At 37.9% G+C, this 24,464-nt stretch overlaps 1 protein-coding gene across 1 annotated transcript in view; it reads left to right on the top strand.

Annotated features, from left to right (window-relative positions):
• plxdc2b (plexin domain containing 2b) overlaps window positions 1–24,464 on the top strand; it is a 73,978-nt gene that overhangs the window by 45,653 nt on the left and 3,861 nt on the right. Inside the window, exons 4-12 of the mRNA XM_087789854.1 lie at window positions 1,003–1,072; window positions 6,447–6,569; window positions 10,508–10,626; window positions 10,889–10,988; window positions 13,668–13,763; window positions 13,821–13,902; window positions 19,247–19,307; window positions 19,369–19,519; window positions 23,726–23,764. Coding sequence (XP_087645980.1) covers window positions 1,003–1,072; window positions 6,447–6,569; window positions 10,508–10,626; window positions 10,889–10,988; window positions 13,668–13,763; window positions 13,821–13,902; window positions 19,247–19,307; window positions 19,369–19,519; window positions 23,726–23,764 — 841 coding nt within the window. The remainder of the gene's footprint in view (window positions 1–1,002; window positions 1,073–6,446; window positions 6,570–10,507; window positions 10,627–10,888; window positions 10,989–13,667; window positions 13,764–13,820; window positions 13,903–19,246; window positions 19,308–19,368; window positions 19,520–23,725; window positions 23,765–24,464) is intronic.

Here is a 24,464-nt window from a genome sequence, read left to right as displayed (position 1 = left end):
CAATTCTGAGAAGTCAGAAATGTTCTTTTGTATGTTGGTTGAAGAGCCCAATGTTGAAAAATTCCATCAACTAGAAAATGTGCATTTCCCGAAAAAAATGCAGTGTGAATGCTGACTCTGCTGAAGCTGTAAACTGAAAGGCTTGAAAGTATTGAATTAGTATTCAAAGTACAAATGGAAACCGTTAAATGATGGCATAAAGGAAATAAAATGATGTGAAGATGTTGAAATAAACTGAAAAAGGTTCAGAAGAAAAAAAAAAGAAGAATTGAGAGAAGAAGAAGAAATAGAAGAAGTAGAAGAAGAAGTAGAAGTTTAGTGGAAGTAGAAGTGGGAGTAGAAAACGTAGTAAAAGTAGAAGTAGAATTAGTAAAACTAGAAGTAGAATTAGTAAAACTAGTAGTAGAATTAGTAGTACAAGTATAAGTAGTAAAAGCAGTAGTGGAATTAGTAGGAGATAAGAAAAAATAGTAATAGAAGTAAAATACCTAGTCGAAGAATAAGTAGTAAAGTAGAAGTAGAAGTAGAATAAGTAGTAGAAGTAGAGTTAGTAGACGTATTAGTAGAATAAGAAGTATTAGGAGTAGTAAGTAGACAAAAGTTGAATCAAGTTTCTAGGTGTGAATACATGAATGTACCTGAAGGTCAAAGTGGAAGGAATATGAACATAAATTGAAGATTCAAATGAACTGGGGGGGAAAAAAGGGTAGAAAAAGAGGAATACAAGAGTTGAAGAGATAAGAGGCAGATAGAACATAGCCTGCATTTCAGGAACAAACCAAATTAATAAAAGTTGCAATACTTCAAATCGTATAAAATTTTAGGAGGAGATGTGGTACAAAGTTTAGGTCAGAAGAGCAAAAGGTGATCTTGCCTTCACATTCACACAATAAGAAATGTAATCAGTTTTTGTCCAAATACAAACTCTAGTTTTTGTTTTGTTAACCAATATTTATTTTGGTTTTATCAAGCAAACTGATTTCTCTATGTCTGTCCACACAGAGAGTGAATCTGTCTTTCGAGTTCCCTTTCTATGGTCACTTCCTGCGAGAAATCACTGTGGCAACTGGAGGTAAGAGCGCTCGAATCCATCTATCAATTGCAATAATGCGTGTTATTATTGGATGTTCTGTATGTGCCTGGCATATTAGAGTGTACAGACTGTTATATTGCTCTGAGGTTTAGCGGAGAATGTGGTGAGATTTGTAGAAAATCCTTCCAGACTGGAGCAAAGTGGGTGTTACTGGTGTTTCTGCTGTTGGTCTCCTCCTGCACAGACCAGTTAGAAGCACCAGACATCTTAGTCATGTTGTTTCTGGGAAGCCCCTCACTCAAGCCATAGAGAGCAAATGCTTTACTGGCACTAACTGAGGAGGAAAACAACCAGGAGCTGAGAAACATTCTAACTAGGGACAAAATCCACTTAAACAACCCAGGTGACTAGTAATAACAGACTCTACTTAAGACCAGACAACAACAGACGTATTGTAAAAGATCTTCACCACTTTTGGTTGAATCTAATGTTTTTAATGGAATTATTTAATTCAGGTTAATTTCAGGTTTCAAGTTCCACAATTCAAAACAGACAACAACAGTTGGTAATTCACTATCAATAGAAAAGGAAATAATCAAATTTTAACCCTAAACGCCATCATCACTTCAAAGTGTATTTAAAGTGGGTTTCAGAATAATCTCTGATGCTTTAATGTCACAAACATAATGATATATGGCTTAAGAAAAGTTATTTTCTCTGAGTATTTTCAAGTTAAAGCGCTTTTCAAGGTAAAGCGCAGTTCAAGTTAAGTGTTAAAGTTATGATTTTGTGTTTGTTGTGTGCAGGGTATTTCACGAAAACTTTTTTTTACCCTTCCGTCAATGAAATTTAAAAAGTCTGAGTTAAGCGGACAATTGACATTTAATTGCTTGATCCTAGAAAGACATTGTTTAGGATGAAACTGATAAAAAAAAATATATATATAAATGATCACAAGACATCAATAATTAAGGAATTACTGCCATGATAAAAATGGTCACATGACACAGATAAGAGTATTTTTAAAAATAATATGATAAAAATAAGTATGAAGTAAATATCCTAAAAAGGATTAGAAATAATAAGAACTGTTTTTCTATCTGCTCTTTTCCAATTAAATAATCTTGTTTGATCAGTTGTGAAGTGTGTAATTGTAAACACGTCTCTGATCTACTTATTAAAGATAAGATGAGATGAAGATAAACAATGGAAATTGTAAAATCATTTCAAGTGAGCAAGAAAAGTGTAAACGCCAAAGCAGAAAGTTATCAGCAGGTTTCAGTGTCAACAGAGGTGAATCTGGGGCTTCAGAATCCATCAGACATGCCGGCCTGAGTGTGAAGCAATTTTCCACTCGACGATAGCAACAGCATAACATCCCAAACTAGCTATTATCAGCCTCACCCTTCAGTCCTCTGCCTTGCCTGGATATTTCTCAGAAGCTGCGCCACATTAAAAGCTGCTGGAGGAACAAAAATATAATCCATGTCCTTGATAGTCATTATGCACATGTTCACGCCTCCGTCCCTCATCAAGTCCTCAGTAGAGTCCAGAGAGGACGTGAAGGAACGGACCAGCGCTCCTCGCCTCCAGCTAAGGACAGATAACAAGAATAAGCGTTTCCCCAGACGTAGATGACGGAAGTTATCAGCAGCTGCAGGCCTCTGGCTCGCTTTTCTTCTGGTCTTAGACTTCCCTCCTGACAGTCTGCTCTGTATTCTCACCTGTATATCTGTTAATGTCACGTTTTATTGCTTTGCATGACCCTGACATCACAGATTAGATGGTGAAATCACGTTAAACTATACTAAATATAGAAATCATTTCCATTAGGAAAATATAGTGAGTTGGGAAAAAAAAGAAAAGTTTTGACAACTATTTTTCACTTAAATTAATCACAACATGAACCCATGCTGTTTCTATGTGTCTCTGTCATGGTAAAAGTGTGGCCCTGGGACCACATGTGGTGACTATGTTTATGAAGCCCTCGTGATGTAGAAGCAAAATGTATTAAGTACAATCAGCTGCTGTTAAACTACAAATGTTACTTTATAAAGTTCTTGTATTTTAGCAGGTGGACCTAAATAAATAAAAGCCTTAGTATCACCTTACTTTAACTTATTTTTATATTCTCATGGCATTATCAAATGTTTGTAGATCCTTAGTAACAACGTGTCATTTTTTTTTCCGATCATTTTACAAGTTTTTTTTTTTTTTTTTTTTCTTACGGCTTGACTTAACAGTAAAGGTGTATATTTTTGGCACTTAAGGAAAATTAATTTTACAGCTCGGACTTCAAAAGTACGATATTTGAACTATATTAGCCAAAGACAATAATACATAAATAAAACCTAAGCATCAAAACAGACCTTATTTGACTATTAATAGTTTGTAAGTGCTCCTGCTAAAAAAAGTTTTAAAAAATTCTCCACTAGTGGACTTGACAAATAAACAAGGCGAGGAGTGAGGAATGCAAAAGTGTTGCTAAAGAAGCAGTGTGTAACTGAGACTATTGTTCCAGCTCGTGTGACAACATTTCTCAATGACGGTGATTATCACAGTGAGCTGCTGTGAGCAGATTGCTTGTTTGTGCTCTGTCAGAGTTGTGAGTCGAGCAGTCAGCAGGAGGATCAGCAGGGACGTCCAACCCCAGCTGTGGACGTCCAGCTGTGCTGCACTGTTCTGTCCGTCAGCTCACAACATTTTCATACTGAAAGAACATGAAATATGTAACAGTGTGACAGTCACAGCTCACTGAGGGCGGCTCTGGAGATAGTTGACAATCTGAAAGAATTGATGATGGTTTATTCATCTGTCAGTGTTTGTTATTATGCCTGTTGTGTATTCATGTGTGTATCTGACAATCCCATTAAACATCTTCAGAACGGAAATGGAAATGGAAATATATAGTTTCATTTGATCAAAGTCCTGGTCACGAACCAAGAGGAAATGGAAGCAAATGTTGCTTAAAGAATCAAAGCAAAGGTGACTTTGTATTTGTTGCTTAAGTTTGAAGAAGAACATCTTCATTACATGACTAAATTTATATTATCCTCCCCAAAAAAAGTTGCCTATAATGCATTTTGCATATCAAGACAATACTTGAGTGACTCTATAACAGGGCATTACAATTAAATATGCTTAGATCCCCATCTTAGAAAAACACAGTCTATTAAACATCTCTTCAAAGATCTCATGGATTCAAATATAAGTGCGTCACTTTTTCTTTTTCTTTTCTGTTTTAAACAGCTGTGTTCACCAGAGAGTTCCCTGTACACTGAACACTTGAATGAGGACAAAGAACTAGTCCAAACACAATGTCCAATAAAGTGAAGTTCTGCCCCAGTGAGAGTCGAACTCCTATTTTTCTTGGACGCCCCCGAACGTTGGATTCAGTTACGACTTCGAAGAAGACGCAGAGTTTGTGAGAGAAGGAATGATCTTCATTAAGTAAAACATGTTTTCTGGCCATGATTGATACTCTGGTAAGAGAGTCAACAGCAAGTTGTTTTTTTGTTGAGTTACAATAACATGCCTAGTTAACTTTGTGTCAAAGTGTCCAGTGAGATTTTATTTGCAGTGGGTGTAAAAAGAGAAAAGTCAAACAAAAGGAAAATATCCAGAAGAGAATGTTGTATGAATGTGAGACAAAAATGCACCAAACCTGATTTAAATGGGTTGCGTTGCATCAGCAGGTTTACAATACAAAGACGCATTTTCAGCATCTTAACGGCCCACTGACTCCAGTCAGCACAAGACAGATAGTTATTAATTCTGTATCGTCACCACGGCAACTAAGAATCAGCATCTTGAGTAGTAATTGATGATGTTTTTGTTTCTATAAGTTCTCAGTGCACTCCCCCACCCCAAAAAAATAGGAAAAGAACGATTAACTGCACCCGAACACTCAGTTGCGTGTCAATGTAAATGTAAATGTTTTCTGTAAAATATGCCGTTAAAGATGTTAATATTTAAAACAGAAGCAAAAAAAATGTCGTGTTTCAACAAAATTAGTGTTTTTAGTTTCCATATGGCCTGCAGGCCTCGCTGTGTATTTCTGTGCTAGTTTGTCAAGGTGTCTTGATAATACCGAGATTGCGGGAAGAACATCCAAATGAATCCTGACAGCTGTGCCGGAGTGAAAACATGATGAAACCGAGTCGACTCTGCCTAATAAGAATCTGTCAGCTGGTAAATTAAATCTCAGTCGCTCTCTGCGATGAATGCGGCGATGACTTTGTCGGTGTGTTAACATAGTCGATGCTACGTGATGTAGCTCTGGTTCGTAACAACACAGCCTCTCTCTCACAGATGACATTTAAATCAGCATAATTCTGGTTCTTGTCACCAGCTGATGAGCCACCATTGCAGGAACTACACTCCTTGAATAAAGATAGAGCAGTTAATACGGCTGTATTAAAATATAGATACGGCTATATATCACAATATTTTATTTTACCTTGCTACTGTATCGATATATGATATTTTCTCCTTTTTTTACGTTTTTTTTTCATAGTTATTTTATGATATATAATCCAATAACATTTGTGTAAAACTATTAATACCATTTTTTTTACAATTGACAATCAATTATACACAAAATGTGTTCATTTTTGTGTTGCAATTTAACTTCTGGACGCTAGATGGCAGCAGTCATTACATCTTCCACAGCTAGAGGAACAACAGAAGTCGTGAGATCACTGTGATGACTAAGGACAGGAGGATACAGTCGACTCCAGCAGCTTTTACTGTAAATGGACGTATTAAGTTTCAAAACAAATGAAAGCAGTTACGACTTCGTCAACATGTGGTCTTTAATTTCTGCACCTAACACCTAAATCAAGTACTTGGACAATACTATATTCTTGTCCTTTCAGTATCCTAATATATTGTTATAATTGACCCTGTATCATGATAGATAGCGTATTACCTGATATTTGCCAATACACACCCTTAGCAGTTTGGATCCACCTCCAAAATACCTGACATTTCAGTCCACTGTTTTGATGCTAACTGTTAACTAGACGGTGAGAGCTGCTCATTTATTCATCGGTTCATTCATTTAATGTTGATCTACTGTGACTGTTTCGCCTGTCCATGATTCCTAATGGAGTCACAGAGCAAGTTTAATAATTAATACCATTAACACCATCTGGTCCAAACGTTGGGGTCGACTCCGAACCCAGCAGGGGGCGTGACACAATCCTTCTGGAAGCTGAGTACATTTGAATAGCCGAGATGGAGGATTTTGCATTCATGAATAGAAGATCCAGGTGAACTAATGAAGGATGTTTTTTTAATGAATGTTGTAATGAATATTTAATGTTGATGGCTTCAGTCTGACTGACAATGTGTTTAATGAGCTGTTACGATGTCATTACTGCTCCATTCATACGTTCGTGTTATTCTTCAGGATTCATCTACACTGGCGATGTGGTTCATCGGATGCTCACGGCGACCCAATACATCGCACCCCTCATGGCCAACTTTGACCCCAGTGTGTCGAGAAACTCTACTGTCATCTACTTCGACAACGGTGAGAGCTTTTTGAAGATGAAGTCGATTACATCAGGGGTGTCATCTGCTTGACTGAGTGATCTCTAATATTATTACGGAGTGATTCATTTGATTGATTACACCACAGGGTTATAACATCAGTTAAAATAGAGAAATATTTGACTCCACAAATCAAAGTCTGTCAGAACAGTGAGTGAGTGTCGGATAATGAAAGTAAATCCCTTGAGTGACAGCATCAATCAAGCATGTCAAAGTTCAAGCCTACACACCGTAGGATACACGCAGATTATTTACATCGTATCTCCTGAATAACTTCCTAAAGTCTCCTCTAAATGGCATGATGGTGAAAAAAGTGAATCATTTTTTATAAAGCAACCGTTTTCCATCTAAAATAGGACGTTTGAAGTTAATGATGCAGAAACAATTGACGTCGTGGGTGTGTGAAATGTGATGACAGAGTTATTTGCAGTAAACATTCAGTGTGTTATGATAACACAACACAATGTTTTGAAAATGAAAATAATAACTCAAACTTCTCCCACGTGACCCAGAGTTTGTCCTGGAGCTGTCAAACCTCGACAGTGATTGACATAGTGTCGTTCCGCTTGTACTCAGTTGTCAGTTTGCTGAATCACATCAGAGTTTCACTGGTCAAGGTCACTGTCAGTTAGACGGCGTCAGTGAGGTCAAGTGATAATGAAAGGTGCCATCACAGTCATGATAGATCGCGGCGGCGAGACCTACAGGTGGCAGACTGAGAAGTTCCAGTGTAAGTAAGAACCGCTGAGTAATGGTTAACATGGCTCGTTTAAGCTTCACATACACTTCAGTAATAGAAAAAATAATTGTAAAGATGAGATTTTGTTTGTATTTTTATTGAAAATACTACATCGCTAATATGGGTTTATTCACTAAATTGTTCTGAAGGTCTTTCTGCTATGGTGTGAAGTTATTCAAGATTCATTTTTTTTCCTGTGCTGTGTCTCAAATCACATACTAGCGTACTCAAAGTTAGTATTTTTAGTAAGTAATTGCGTCTCAATTCTTAGTATACGAAATTGAGTGCGCCATGCACACTAAATTGCCGTACTAAAACGCCCACAAAACTGAGTATGGTTCGATGGACACTATCTACACTAAACAGCTGCCATCTTAGTGACGTTTTTAACGGAAGTTACGTCATATATATGCATATATATTAATATACTTACAGGTGCATTTTCAGCAGCAGTAGAAGGATGAGATGTCTTCGGTGCTGATACCAACTTAAATATCTTGCGAATATTTTGATTCTCATGTTTTCTTTATTTCTTCTTCCAAACTTGCAAAACGTGCTGCCAGCAGGTGTCGGCGATAGCGTTCAAACAGCTGGTTGAAACCATCGTTAAATAGAAGTAGAAGAAGAAGCTGACGCGTCATTTCCGGTTAATGCTTATTATAGTGTTTGATTTGAGACATACTATCTGTTGAGAATTTGCGTACTAGTTAGTATGTACACTATCTTGATGCATACTAACTTCTAGTATACTAAGAGAAGTATGCGATTTGGGACACAGCACTGGTGTCATCACCACAAGCTCTTCAGTGATTTGTTGTTGTTTCATTTAACCTTATTATTCAACCTCAGTGCAACTGTTTCTCTCTTGAGCTATTGCAGACAATCCAGTAAGGCTTTAATTTTACCTAAATCTTGTTAAAAAAACATTATTCTCAGTGTTCCTGAAAAAAGATTTCTCATCTCCAGTCTCTGAAAGATTCTGTCGCAAGGTTGTTGACAAAGACGAGCAAGCGAGACCACCAGTTAAGTGTGTAATGGATTTTAACATATATTTATTGACGAGGTTTATTAACTAGTCGTCATTATCTATCGAACTGGCTTTCACAATAACTTTCAAAAGAGATTAACAAGGAGATCCAGGAGGGAAAGACAATGCCAGAGTCAAAATAAAATAATCAAATACAGTTGATACAGAGTTTATTGAGCAACACACAGAAGAGTTCAGACGAAAACAGATAAAAAGATCCACAAGATGATGGCAAATGAATACAGTGTAAATGTGAAAATGCGTCTTTGTATTGTAAACCAAACTGTAAAAATGAGAAGTGTCAGTAAGAAAGTGAAGACCAAAAAGAGGCAGGAATAATTGAATTGTCCAACAAAACACAAGTCCAGAGGATCAATACACAAACAAGGAAGCGAGGAAGAGTCAACGTCACACCAGGCAGTAAACGAGCTGACTCAAGTCTATGGGAAGTCTGGCGTAAATGATTGAATAGTGATTGACAGATTGCCGGCAGCCATGCGTCGTTAAGAGGTGGAATAAAGAAGCCTATTTTAGCTACAATTGCCACATCTGAGGGAATGGCTTGGATTATTACAGAAGATTCTCTATTGATAAATAAAGCTCAGGCTTTAAAGAGTTTTCTTTATTATATTTTAGATTATTAAGAAAGAAGAATTAACTAAAATTGAGATATCCATCCCTTGAAACTGATATCTTTGGCTCATTAATGTCAGAAGTATCTGCTCAAAAGACTGTTGGAGCAAATTGAGAATATTGATGTTATCTTGTAAACTGAGGCAAGTTGCTGTAATCTTCCTGGATTTATTGGATTTGTTTTCGCTTCATATAAAGCTTGTAAGAAGGATCAGTAACAAGGCCAGAGTGTTCTCCCTCCACACCTCCGAGCTGTATTTTTAGTCAGCCAGTCCCACTTAGATCTGCAGCTCTGCCTCATCAATACATGCATTTTTAAGTAGCATTTCACTGAGCTGCCGAAATGTTGTGATCTTTTGTTGCCTTCATTTAATGCTTTCCTTCTTATTGCATCACAGTTCAACCTCATTGTCATGAGATCTCTTGGAAGAACTTTGAAAGACTTCCAGATCATCACAAAGTCTGTGCGCTCCATTGAAAGTCAAATTAAAATGTGAAAACTCGAGCTTGGTTGGAAGAGCACTGGCTGAGCACTGCAAAAATGAATTGGTTGTGTTTCAAAGACTTTATTGTCCTGGCGTCCGGCCCGATCTGGGCTCAGACAGTGAACGGCTTTCACATCAATCGGTCCTCCCAAACCAACTGTAAATCCAGGTCTTGTTAAAATGCAGCACGGGTCTGCATTTGGAGCTCCGTGTCACACACTTTAAACACCTCCAGATGAAGTAAAGTTCTGTAACTAACCAGCTTTCAACAGAATAATCATTTATTCATGTCTTATTGTTCCTCAGCAGTTAGACAAACTCTGCAGCTCTAATAAAAGGATGTTTGGGCTTATAAAACGTCAACTCATATGTAGCTATTTCCAAGATTTGTGTATATTATTTCAAGAGAAAGAGCCAATGAGGGGTGAAAGAGAAGTGGATTTCATCTACTTTAATTATTCTTTCTGATGTATACGCATGGTTGTGTAAAATACTCTCAGTATACAATATATTCAAACAGTGCTTTAAAAGCAGCTATAACCTTATTTGTTTATATATTGTTATTTAATAATACAGTGTCGTTCTAAAAAAAAAGGTATTAGCAGATTTGATTACAAGTTCAGTTGAAGCGGATACAAACCTTCTTGAATGTTTGCATGAAAGGACAATTTCTTTATAAGAATATTTTTTAATTTTATATTCAAGTTTTCTAAAATGTTGCTTTTTTTCCTGTGAAACAAAGTTTGTGTGTCGGAGCTGCATCGTCCATCACTTTTTCGTCATTTTTAGCCGAGTTTCATTTTTGTTTGTGTCTAAGCGATGGTGGACTTTTCTTATTATTAAACGTTCAATCATCAGACACTCTTGTCTTGGAAGAAGGATTTCCCGGGAAAAATTTCTCCCACAGAACAGAACTTTTACATTTGTCTTCCGAGGCAACAACTTATGTTTGTGACTAGTTTCTCTAAAGACATCAGAAACTCAGATGTGCTCAATATATTCTCTTTTCTTTTTGTCGTTGTTGATGTGTGTAGGAACGTCTCTGGTGGTGCAGTGGGATCATGTTCACCTGCAGGACAACTACAATCTGGGCAGCTTCACGTTCCAGGCCACTCTGCACAACACTGGCAGGATTGTGTTCGCCTACAAAGAGGTGAGGACTGACTAATCTCTGACCTGAATCTTTGACCAGTTCAGTTCTTCATGATCCGGCTGATGTACTGTAGAGCCCTGTCTGTCGTTAGAGACTCAGAGTAGAGCCAGTAGGTCTGTTCTAATTTTTTCTTTTTCTAACAATTCATGGTCAATTTGTTTTTAATTGAAATTATTTTTCAAGGATATAGTATTAAATCCCAACTCGACATATTTATGACACTTTCACATCTGATGATTTCTTTCTTTTGGCTAATTTCCAGATCCCTGTTGAAGTGGCATCGATCAGCTCTGTAAATCATCCTGTCAAGATTGGACTCTCGGACGCATTTGTTGTCGTCCACAAGATCCAGCAGATACCCAGTGAGTGTGACCGTTTTAGATTCAATTCTTTAAATGTCTGCCACAAACAAGCGTGAAATATAAGCCTGTTTAATTATTTTTCCGGAACAATTCCTCTCCTGTCGAGGCTTCAATACAAGAGGGAAGTTACAGATGAGCAGAATAGAGGTATATGGATGTTTTTAAGTGACTTTTTGGATGAAGTTCGTCCCTGGCTTACAACTTTCTACTTTTAGTGGAGATTGGATCTATCAGTTTAAGGCACTCATATTTTGGCTTCTGCAATAATTAGGAATAAACAGGTTGGTTTATTTTCCAATATTCTCATTAGCAAGTTATTTTTGCTTTCACAGGTTGACCAGTTGTCAAATACCTTCCTATCATTCGCTTTAGAGCTTCATTTAAAGCTCCACAATAAAATATTTAGGGTAACATATTGGCTGTTAATGTCAGGAACACTAGATCTTTGCTGCTTATTTGATTAGAAATAATTTTTATGGTTCTGTTAATACATTTAACTTTCGTATTTAAAGATTTGACATAAATAAAGCAAGTAAGTGAGTAATGTATAACCATTCATTTTATTTACCATATATTTCCAAAAGTCACCATATCATTATCCTATAAATATTTAAAATCACAGCATATTTTGTAAAAACAACTTCAACACAATCTGACTTATTTACTGAAAGTCATTATAGTACTATGATAGTATAGTACTATAGTACTTGTGTCTTTTGTCATGTTTTTTAACTAAATTGTTTCACTTGGATGATCATCCGAGATTGTTTTGGATATTTACCATTTGAAAAACTAGTATACAGTCTTGGGTTATTTTTTACAGTGAACACATTGTGAGTCTTGAGTTTGATAATCTACAGAGAGGACCAGCAGCCGAGGTGTTACCATGGCAACCAAAGATGTGCTTCCTGTTCTCTATAGGCTCAAATATGTCATTTACACAGACCTGCAGGGTGTCAGACAGTCCACTGGCAGTCAATCGCATCTGAAGAGAGAGAAATTGACACAGTATTCCCTTTTAAACATGACTTGTTGTATCTGCTCAACTCAAACATATCATAAATTATATTTATATTAAATATAAAATAAGGGCAGTAAGAGAAGTGAGACTGGCTCATTAAAGATTTACAAAACTATGTTGTATTATTCATGTATTATTCATGAAAACTCTGATCCAGTCTCCTGGTAGTTTTGATGGATGCTTCTGGTTTACAATGGTCAGTACCTGTCAGGTGTGGTTCAAGGGAGCTCAAGAGTCATCAGTGTAAACATGTATGTTCTGGCACTACTATAGATATTGATTAAACTCCTCAGTTACATGAGTATTACTGTGGATGTGGGATTATGATTTCTTCAAGTGAGCTGTGAGAGAACATGATTATAATGGTTTCCTCTGGTTCAATAGAATAAGTGTTTCCTCTGCATCGATGGAGGTGTCGAGTCAGCAGCCTTAGGATGCCATTTTGACCTTCCTTTGACTCCTGTTGGGTCATAAGGCTCTTGGTAATCCTCCTGCTGGAGGCACAAAGTCACAGAGAGAAAGCAAAGGGGGGAGCTAGGCTTGTGTTTCAGGTGGTGCTGAGCAGCTTTGATCAGTCCGATGAATCATAACCAGAACAAGCAGGTCGCTGACATCCTGTCGACCACAGTAATGAGTTAGAAACCCATGTACAGAAGAGAATCAGAATGTATCTGTTACAGTCCAGCTTGTGTTTCATACGTCACACAACCTTCATCTCTCATTGTTACTGCTACTATTGTGTTTCTAGATGTAAAGACGTTAGGATTCTTATTAGACTCTAAAAGACACTCTCTTTGAGTCACTAAGGTCTCTGGTGAACATTTGCTCCAGTAACGTTCTGTGCTTTGATTGATTTTCTCCAGGAACATTTGCTATATTTTTAATAATTAAAGGGCAACTAATGTGAAAACCCAACTCTCCTGACACACTCACATATTTCAAGTCCCTCATCATAATCATGTTATGAAGTTATAACTTCATGAAGTTCTCCCTCGTCTGAAACCTCAGCAAACAAGAGGTTACAAGAGCAGAGACCATTAGGACATTATAACTTGACTTCACTCCTCCAGCCAGCTGTAATCACATCCCTCTTTGTTTATACAACGAGTCCCTTGGAGGTGGAGACTTCCTGGGTTGATGACGCGCAGTGCGCACAACCCTTGATGGTTGACCAATCACAGCAGATTGGTTGTGGTTATGGTAAACAAGATTAATCTCCAGAAAGAAAAAAAAAAGTGGCTGTTTTCAGTGGCTGGGGTTTAAGCACATTTTCTAATGTAAATATTTCAATGAAAAAAGAGTTTTGTACAAACAGACACATACTGATGAGTGACACCAGCATAAAGAAAAGTTGGAGGCTTGTTTGACTTTTCCCAAGTGAGAGTCGATGATGTGTCTCATCATCCGCTACGCTTTCCCAGCTGATGACTGGATGTTCCAGATGATGGAGTGTGTGGCCTTTCAACAGGCTCTGATTGATGTCCGCTCCCAGAGAAAATTGCTATCGTATGCCGCAGAGTCACAGGTTGAGACTCCGGCACAAAGAGAAATAAATGGCAACACTGGTCCGACCCGCTTCTCACGACCCGCTCCACTTCCTCCCCTTGTCCCAGTTTCCATCTAAAAGATTGCTGACAGCTTGTTTCCTTGAAATGTAGACGTGAGAAGAAGGACCATCTACGAGTACCATCGCGTGGAGCTGACTAAGACCAGGATCACCAACTCCACCGCCGTGGAAATATTGCCTCTGCCAAGTAAGACGGGTCGTTCAGACGATGCGTGTGAGACTCTAACTGTTGTTTTCTTCTCAGCTTGTCTTCAGTTCACCACCTGCAGCTCCTGCATCTCCTCACAGATCAACTTCAACTGCAGCTGGTGTCACCGACTCAACAGGTCTCTCTCTTACACTTCTATAACTCTGGGTTCTGGCGGATCCTCTCAAAGGCATCCCAATTATGAATCTAAAAATAAGCCCTCTATCTCCCTTAAACTGTCTTAAATGAAAAAGTCTTACAAATGTGAACACATGTAAGAATTATTTCAATTTTGTTTGACTGTCGAGTTGGTCTTACATTTAATTTCAAATTGCATTTTTTAAAGTCTTGTCTTAAGCTGTAGAAATACAGTTACTGGCAGTGTACTAATAGGAAATCTCAAAAAAACGATCATCAAGCAGCTTCTGATTAAATATTCATATTCCCTTTTTCTTCCTTCTCCGGCGCCCTCTATTGATGAGCTGTCACTCCTCCTTATCTTGAGTGTGTATTTAATAGATCAGTGTGATGATGAGAGTGGAGATGAGATACACCTTTATTGATCCACTTGGAGGTGATTTTAGAATGCAGCCCAACTGTGCAGATGAATATAAACCAACAAATAGAGGATCGATAACTGTAATCTGTGTGATCTGTTAGTAACGCCATCATTTCAGGCTTATTTTTACCATGCATTGGAGAGATAAACGATATTTGGAAATGTTACTTAAAACAGATCATGTTTGTCTGCACGCCACACTTACCCTTAGCAAAAAGTAATATTCTTGAAGTTTATTTCATCAAGTATACGTATATACGTATATATATATATATAAGTATAGGTATAGTAAGTTTACTACGGCTTATATATATATATATATATATATATATATATATATCCTTGCAGTGTACTAAAAGTATACTAGTTTGATATGTTTAAGTTTTAAGTTAAAAGAAGTATACTTTCAAGTATACTCTATAAAACCAGTACTAGTTATACACTCCATACCAGCACATGGGTAAACTTAAAGTATACTCAAAGTACACTATTCCCTATACAAACAATTTACTAGGTATATACATCTAGTACATATTTTGGTAAAAGATAAGGACATGGTCATATTTCCAAATGGTGTGTTTAAGGCACATTAGGTAATGAAATTCTATTTGCTATAAACCTGAACTCCAGCACTATATCATCATACACATGTAGATTAATACTGGGCGTAATAACTCAAAGCAATGTGTGTATTTAACAATAATACCATAAGTCTATTGCCACCCATCACCCACTCCCATAATCCTTTGCACAGTTTACTTGTAAATCACAATGATGGCTGAATAAAGCAGCAAACTGTAGCAGAAGTGCATTTCATAAAGTATTATTGAGTATTAGTATAGATCAGTGTACTATTTTGAAGCATATAATGTCAAAAGTAAACCTCAAGTAATAAGAACACTCATATTACATTAGTATATACCTCTTTTTGCTAAGGGTAGCAGCAACATCTGGTGATGGTGTTTTATCCATCAAACGTATCAGCCTTAAGGTTGGCACATAAAACCTACAGGAGTGAGGTTCATTAAGGTTGCCCTCTTAAAGCATTTTGCATTAACCCTGAAGTCCCATGGAGCGCTCCAGTGTCTCATTAGTTCATGTTTAAAGTGTGTTAGCGTCTCTCTCATGTGAGGGCGACAAACACTGGAGTAACTCTGAGCTGGCGAAGTGAGAAATCTCATTAAAATGCAGCTTAATGAGAGTCTCGGGTGAAAAGCATCTCTATGAGTTAGAGAGCGCTGTAAATCAGTTTGTCACTGACCAAAGCTAGAGAGCTTTAGATCCAGAAGGAACGCCAAATGCAAAACGCCACCCAAGTGTTAAATAGGAAATCTCAGCGGACGGCGAGTCGAGTTACTTTTCAAATGAATGACCAGTCTAGAATAAGTGAGTGCCACATTAATAATTGATCCCGGAGACAATCAAAATGCATAAAAAGCGGCTTGCAGACAGAAAGAAAAAAAAAAGAACATCCGAAAAACACAATCAGCAAATTTAGAGGAGATGCTTATCAGCACTTTCATTGATTTACATTTTCTAACTATAAATTATCTCTTCTGCACGACAAAACTGACGCCTCAGCTGTCTTGCAGCAGCACCAACATCTCTTCAGCAGCTCATATTTATTTTCGGTTTGAAGTGGAGACAGGAAGGAGCCGAGCAGAGGTTTAAGTACTGATCCTGTTGCTTATTTTTTAAAGTTTGATATTAGAGTCTGATGTAAGTGTGAATCAAATATAGCTAGAAATCTCAGTGTAAATGAAAAATAATGTCAATAAGAAATCCATTCTTAAACATTTGGCTCATTGAACTGCACTGACTTGTAGGTCTGGTATAGCGATGACTTATTCCTGGTCTCAAATCTTGTGGTCCACAGTTTAATATTGGTGTTGAAGTAAAATAGAACGGCGCTCTTGGTTGGATCTAAAAAAGGCTTTGTGTTGACTCTTTCTGTTTTGATCTCGTTTCTGAGTCTTAGTGGTGTTTCTGTCCCAGCTGTGGTAGTCTTGACTACAAGTCTAGGAGACAAGTAGGCAGACCATCGATAATGGACCTCAATAAAAATGTTGAGGCCCTCTAGATGGCCCTCAAAATGCTTACTGTTGAGTCTGAAACAACACCTCTAATGGTCTAACTTTTTCTCTTGACACGTCACTATACAATCATTTTGAACTGGCCACTTTAAATGATGATATAAAACTACGCTGCAGTTTGGCAGACAATTTAATTAATTGGCTGCAATTGAAGTGTGAAGGGTAGTATAAGCAATATAATAAAAATTGTTCCAGGAAAAGACCCTTCTACTTTATCTTAAACCACTTGAAAAAAAAAGTTTACATTCGCACTGCACTTGACAAATTAAAGGGGATTCTACTGACTGTTAAAAATAAAAGGAATCAACCACAGAAATTGTTAAGATAAATACTTTTTTTGGGGGAAAAGGTCAACAAATGTGTGTCTTAAATATATCTTGGACCTCTATTGTATCGTCAGTATGTGAAAGTTTTTAAAAAACTTTCTTTTCATTAAAATACTTACATTAGAAAATGTGCTTAAGCCCCGCCCACTGAAAATGCTTGGTTGTCCTGGAGATAAAGGCTGGCTGCGTTTCAATACTCAATTTATGTGCCCTCGCTCACTTGCTCTCAGCATTTTTTCAATTATTATTTATTTTATTTTGAAGAAAATTAATTAAAAGCAGGAAATGTGGATCTGTACTTATTATGCAAATCAGGTGTTGCTGCTGTTGCGTTTGTAAACAGCGTTAGAATAATCGCTAGAATAATTCAACTTAACTATAAATCATATAAAATAATTTATCTAATGACCATGTTTCTGACTATTTATCTTGTATTTTTTATTCTGTGTTTCTTATTTGGTTTATATATACATTTTTATATTGGAATATAGTCCAAGGGACTAGTTAAAAAAACAAAGTGGTCATGATTACAGCTGGCTGGAGGAGGAGTGAAGACATATTTACATCATAATGGACTTCGCCCTCGTAACCTCTTGTTCGCCGAGATTGCAGACGGGGGAGAAATTCATAGGTTTTGACGTTAGCTGCCATTTAAAAGAAGACTAGAGACATCAGATAGTAAACCTGAAATGAGATATTTTATAATGTGACACATTCACTTGTCACGCTGTAGACGGCTTCTAAGCTGACGGTAAATTGTGTTAAAACTTTAATGAAGTGCTCGGATGGATGGAGAACATTCTTTATTTGTGGTTCATTTACATTCAAAAGCTTGTCTGCATTCCTAATTATAAAGCGCTGTGGCTCACTGATGCGGAACAGCAATAGATGCCAAACCAGAGTAACAAACCTCCAGCACTCCCGCGGGATTGTTAAGCCCAGACTGTGTAGTATCTCTTCTTCTCTTGCAGCTCTGAGACAGACACACAGAGCTTAGGGAAGAGCAGGACTCTAACCGGCCGATATATAAATAAATAGACATACATCACATAAGACCATGTTCATGTCAACGTGCACCGGACTTGTGCTCAGCTGGAAATATGTTCAACTTCAATGAGCTGTGTGTGTGAACAGTAACTCTCCCGCCTGCAGTGATGAAGGATTCTGCTTCACTGTATTTACTAGAACACATTGTTGGACAAGCATCCTGTAAACTGGACGAGGATTAGTGGCTGTCGTCCCAAACTGCTTTACGCCTCTTGAGCCTCACTTTGTGATAGACAGAGTCCAAACAAGACCACCTTCAATCCACACTGACGTACCTCCCACCCTGTACATTTACAACAACAATCTTGGGCTCAGCAAGAGGCTGGAGTTCAAATGTGCAAGTGACGTTATCAACACCACCTTCAGGACCGTTTTCATCGATGAACCACAGAATCTTATCAACGGTCTTGTAAACCCGACAGTACCTGCTGCGTTACATTGTGTTGGTTTCTGCTATGAAACATCTGTTGAGTCACTTGCTATAGTCCTCCATATTTTCTGGTCCAATTTGTGAACTAACGAAGGACAAAAGTAAGACATTTTATGTGTTATCTGGAATTTGTCCATAAACTATTGAGCAAGTCAGAGGGAGAGATTTTAGAGGTCAAGTCAAACAGCTATTGGAATGTAATTTTCTCCAGGAAATAACATGATCTGTGGAAAGCAACTAGAGCACAAAGAAGAGGTAGTTGTTGTTCGAGTTATAGCTGTCAAGATAAGATTTACTGTGTAATCATGGTATTAAATATGAATGGTAAAGGTACAATCTTCATCTTCATTTTTTGTGGGTTTTTTTCTCTTTTGGAATGATGAATTACTCTGAAAATGCTGGTGGTTATGATTACAGCTGGCTGGAGAAGGAGTGAAGACATTATTATATCATAATGGACTTGGCCCTCGTAACCTCTTGTTCGCCGAGATTGCAGACGGGGGAGAAATTCATAGGTTTTGAAATTAGTTGCCCTTTAAAAGAAGACTAGAGATCTGGACTAGAGAAAATCAGTCCCTGGAACACATATGACCCTTAAAGAAAGTGGAAAGTAAATCTGAAATGATTTACTTTCCACTTTGGGCTGTATTTGGGTGGTGACCAAAATATAGACCAAAGTATAGTTTTCCTGGCTGATAGGTTAAGAGCATGCATAAAGGAGTTACCGAGGACCATAACCCATAAAACTGGAATTTCAAACTCAATCACACAAGGGACCAAACTATTTTATAAATCTTAGTCTCAAGCCAAACATAATGTATATTTATCGTAAAGGAATTTAGATATTTCCCTTTGAGTGTCAATATATCCATTTTATCTTTGTGTACTTTCTTTTCAGTTTAACTTACTTGAAAGTCTATAATGTATCACATCCATCATTTCTTAAGGTTGTCATATCAACATGGACCGTACATCGATTATGATTATGATAAAGCTATTGAACATTGGAATGATTGTGTTCCTTTCAGGTGTTCTAGTGGATTTGACCGTCACCGCCAGGACTGGGTGGACAACAGCTGCCCAGATGAAGTGAGTGACATTAAAATCATTATATTTAAAATGTTAAAAAATGTTTCTCTAATTCTTTCAGACGAAGGACAAAATGTGTGACCTCATCGACACCACATACCTCTATCCCGTTACCACGGCCGTTGCCAAAACGACGTCCAGAAGCAGAGACTCCACAGAAGGCAAAGAGGCATCCTCCACCAGCCCCCCACCCACCAGCGCCCCCACTGAAGGTAAAGCAGAACCAGATGGAATAAATTCAAAGTCGAGCATTTGGACGGTGCTGAGCAGACTACTGTTGCTCTGGCAAGAGAGCTCGATCTGTTATTGATGTGTAGGCTCTTCTTAGAAGAGCAGAAGATGCAGCAACATTAAGCAGACATTACTTGTAGAAGCAGAGCCCAGATGGCAGACCTAGTGGCGAGACACAACGTTGGTCTTATGAAAACACTGCAGAGAAGATTCTGCTTTTCTTGAGAAACTTCTGAAAACTCTTTTGACTCAATTGCGCTTGTACTTCGGTTCTCAAACATCATCATTTTTGAAACTTTAATTAGCGGGATTGTCCTGAAAGGGCCAATAAAATGTTTAAGAGGAAATTCGATTGAGGGCTTTTATGGAGGTAAGTGGAAATTGACTTTACAATCATTGTGGAGGTAATTGGACACGATCTCGGTCGAAGGAAGTGTGTTATTCTTACTCGGCTAGCCAAGCAGTGAGATAAGTTGGAGTAGATGGATAAAAAGTTAAAAGTAGGAAATTATTTATTGACCAAACAATCTTGGATAAAGAACAATTTCACTGGCTCTTTAGTTTTGTTTCTATTTTCCTGGAATGTTTGAACTATATAGCCTAAAATCCTCACCAATAATTGAGAGTAAAACAATTTGAGTCACTAAAGGAACAGACAGAAATGAGAGTGAAACTATCAGATGTGTTCATAAATAATTGAACGGTTCTTTAGTCAATCAAACTCAACCGACCCTTGAATATTCTTACTCTGTCTCACTACAACAAGCCGAGAGAAAAAGATAGTGACTCGATGCTGCTCATCTCTATTAGAAGAGTCAGAAAAATGTGTTTTTTCAATTGTGGTAGAAAGCATATGATGGATGCTGAGAGGATCTTGTCGGTGAGGGTCTGAACGTTTAACCAGTGGTGGTAGTGGACGATTTATGTAGTGTGACTCTAGTAAACAAGACTGGATCAGCTTCATTGATCAGAAGCCACATTGTTGACTCTCACAGTTGTCTGGAGGATGTATTCAGGGAAGAGGCGAGATGGGAATTGACTCATTATTTTTAGTCCCTTAATCTATTTGCCTGTACCTGAAGCTTTTATCTTTAATCTGTCTGTGTAAATGTTTCCCCTTTTAAAATGTAAATGTTTTACATATTCAGTTATGTATGAGGGAGTCTGAGTGATGGTGACATTGAACTAGAGATTGAACTAGGTCAACACAGAGAGACGACAACTCCACTCTTTGGCAGAAAACTGTGCTGATTTCACCATCTTTAAGATATTTTGGTTTTAAAGTCAAAATAAAACACTGAATAAACTCTGCAGACTTGACCTTTCCACACTCATTCAGGACGTTGAAAGTATTTGAAGCTAGAATATTAATGCCAGCAGGAGACGGGCCTCAGTGCTATCTGATGCAAATTTTCCCTGAAATGCACGAAAGAGATGTTTTGCTGATGGTGGTGAAATAGCCAAGGTGTCCTGTTTACCCCCAGTGATGTAATATAAAAGAGCCGGCTGAATTATTTTACTTCAATTTCCATCTCATTTCTGATGACAACATGCCATGGTTAATGAAATATACTGTATTTCTACTTCACTATTACTTTTAACCAGGGTTCTCAAATTAAATCAATGGCCATAAAATTTATTTGCCCTTCCATCATCTTCAGTTGTACTGGAAGTCTTTATTCTTATCTTAAACCCTGGTATCTTTTCCTTCATTCATTCATTCTGCCACTTATTCCCTACTGGGGTAGCGAGGGGGGCTGGAGCCTATCCCATTTTCTTCAGGCCAGAGGCGGGGGATACCCTGGACAGGACGCCAGTCTGTCACAGGACACACAAAGACAGACAACCATTCACACACACACTACACTACAGACAATTCTCCCCAAGTTCCCAATCAACCTCTGTTTGTTTTTGGACTGTCGGAGGAAACCGGAGTTCTGGAAGTTAACCCACACAACACAGGGAGAACTTACAAACTCCACACAGAAGGGTCACACGTTGCCTCCCTTCATGACCTGGAAGCTGCGCCACTGTGCTCTTGGTCAAAATATCAACATGAACGTCTACTTTGACCAACCATTCAGTAGGCCACATGAAATGGTCTGAAGGGCCCCGGGTCTTAAGTGAGACACTGTTGTGAATATAACTCAAAGTCATTCCGTTTCAATAAAATAAAATGCTTAACTGTCTAAAGAATGTCCAGATCAATGTCTGTTTAAAGTTAGTTATGTGGATCAGTTCCATAAACATTTAAAAACGTGCTTCATGAGTTTTTATTTGATGATCATTTCTTGGCTGGAGCAACGTCCAGATTATGTTGTAAATCAAATTTTATTTTTTGTACAAGCTAAGAGAGATGTAAACTGTTATTCACTGCAAACTGGCAAATACTCGCTTGTAGTGAAAGTTTGACTGAAATTATTTCATGAATTATTAAATTTTTCCACATGTATTGCATACGTTTTCTTCAAGTTGTTACCAATATACTAGTCATGGACTGTAGTTTTAACTGCAAGGTTTCCTTATTCAAACATTTAAACTGGAGATCAGCTACCACATTTATAACAGTTAGCTCTTTGCAATCTATTATTTAAATTTTTTGAGAAAAGGCCATTTGCTTTCATCTCAGCCAAGGTTGACCTTTCCTCGGAACAGGAGCCATTAATCATGAGGCGGCTGTTTAAAAGTCCAGGATGAGGATGTGACCAGAGCAGCATTAGGGTGAAGACTCTGGCATTGAGGCTCAACAGCACCAGAGATCCAGTGGATCAGGGACGTGGTGACGGTCGGGAAGATTGAACATGTGTCCGAGTGAGTGGGATGGAGTGTGTGCTTGCGCAGAGGTCGCGTTTGTTCCGTGTTCCACGCTGAGAACTTCTGACACCAACGGCAGATTAGTTTCACACACTTCGCCCTCCACAGCTGACTGGCTTCAGCTGTGGAGGGCGAAGGTCAAGTCGGAGTGAGGGTCAAGCTTGTGCAGCTGGAAGTGTCAAGACTAAATGTTTCTTTTTCATCAACGAGTTACACTTTCTTAATGAAATGGTTGATATATTTAGGAAAAAGACTTAATTCATGTAAAAAGTTGTGACATTTATTGTTGAATCTGTCTGAGTAGCAACAGGACTGACCCACACACTTCTGGTTCTGCTCTACATGTGCAGTCTGTTTCTGTCCACGAGCAGCTGGAGCTCCACTGTAAATATTTAAGCACAAAAACCTTTAATAAAAATGTTCAAAGTGTGTCTGGCGGAGCTGCATTTGCATAACCTTACATAGAGTGTGCTGGAGAAGTGGGTCGCCACATTTCCATGCCTCACATACCGGGTTCTCCCCAGACTGCTTTTATGTGCTGCGCTGTGCACGTGGAACCATCACAATCAAAGACAGCAATTTTCATCTTATTTAAGATGTTAAGAAGGATCATCATCTCACCAGGGACTTTAGGCTAAATTGTTTTTATGCTGAAACAACAAACTGATGTTTGTGTGCTTCAGTTTTCAACCATTTAGTGATAGAATTTAAGTATTTGTTGCTTTATTTGATGCTCGACTTTGTCAGGTGGTCCCTTCATTGTCTCAGAAGACACCAGCAAAAAAGCTGATCTCATTATATTTACATTTTCAGGAAGCCTTAACACTGGGGCTAAGGGACAATTTTGGTGGTGATCTGAGGTTCTTTTCTATATTTTCTATGGCTGCGATCTAATGCTACTGTTACATCTACAACCTCAGAAAAATATGTATATACTGAGTGTTTAAGTGTGTTGTTGTTGCTACATCTTTATTTCCATTGATTCCTGTTGATGATTTTCTTTTCTTTCCCATAAATCCAAACCTGGAGATTAGAGTAGAACATGCTTAATTTCTTTATTGATGTTTAACTTCCTTATCAGTATCTTTAGTTTTGCTTGATCCTTTCTCTAAATAACAGTGTTTCAATGAAGGAAGTAATTTTTTCTATACATCTGTCCTTTGTTACCCTTACACAAAGCTAATTTTAACAGTTTGTTTCTTTCTTACTTTTTTGTTCTAAGTTATATTTATTATTATCCTGGCTTCTTTCCATCGTTAATGTTTTCTGACAACCAAGTTTTGATTCTGACCCATTTATCTTATCAGCATCTTTATAATAGTGTTATTTAGCAAACATTTTTAAACTTTTTTTTCTCTTCTCATTTTTCACAGATGACACAAAGATCGCGCTGCATCTCAGAGACAGCCAAAGTACGTACCTGCTTTTCGTCGCTGCTCTTTTATGATGTCCTAATGTTGTGTTCCAGCTTCCTGCTGATGCAGCTGCTTTTTGATCTCTCAACACATGTGCTCCATAAGATCATAAACCTCGTGCTTGTGAAGTCAATTATTCCTCTCTGGGTATCAACTGTGAGCGAGGGCATCTGTCTGTGTGTCAAAGTGTGCACTTCTTGTGCGAGGACATTGGATGGTGCGAGTGTGTTGATAAATGGCTGTTTCTCGGCCTGGTAAGATTTGTATACTCCTCCCTCCCACACGCTCTCAGAAAATGCACCAGAATATTAAAACATGAGGATGAATTGTTCGGGTCCCGTTATGAACGTGTCTCCTGGTCCTCACACTTTCATATACACAGAATTGTCCCATCATTCTTCTAAATGCTTCATTTCCTTCAGAGAGAAATTTGAATTCTCCCTCAGTAACACTGTTTCTTTCCTGTGTCTTCTTGTTTGTATCGTTGAGCTACTACCCAAAACACTTTTATTAAAACTAATATATTAGTCGTTTGAAGCACTGTTCCCAAAGTGCTTTGCATATAACAGATTCATAATCAATCATTTAGCTTGAATAAAAACACAGCTTGAAATGCTCTCATATCCATGTAAACGTGTAGCTAAAGTACTCCCTTCTAAGTAACTCATCGTCTAATCTGGATGACTAAAGACAAGGC

The sequence above is a fragment of the Callionymus lyra genome, chromosome 4 (assembly GCF_982586985.1).
Source record: "Callionymus lyra chromosome 4, fCalLyr1.hap1.1, whole genome shotgun sequence".
Classification (NCBI taxonomy): domain Eukaryota; kingdom Metazoa; phylum Chordata; class Actinopteri; order Syngnathiformes; family Callionymidae; genus Callionymus; species Callionymus lyra.
Note: the sequence above shows the minus strand (reverse complement) of the source record. Positions and strands in the feature narration are given on the sequence as shown.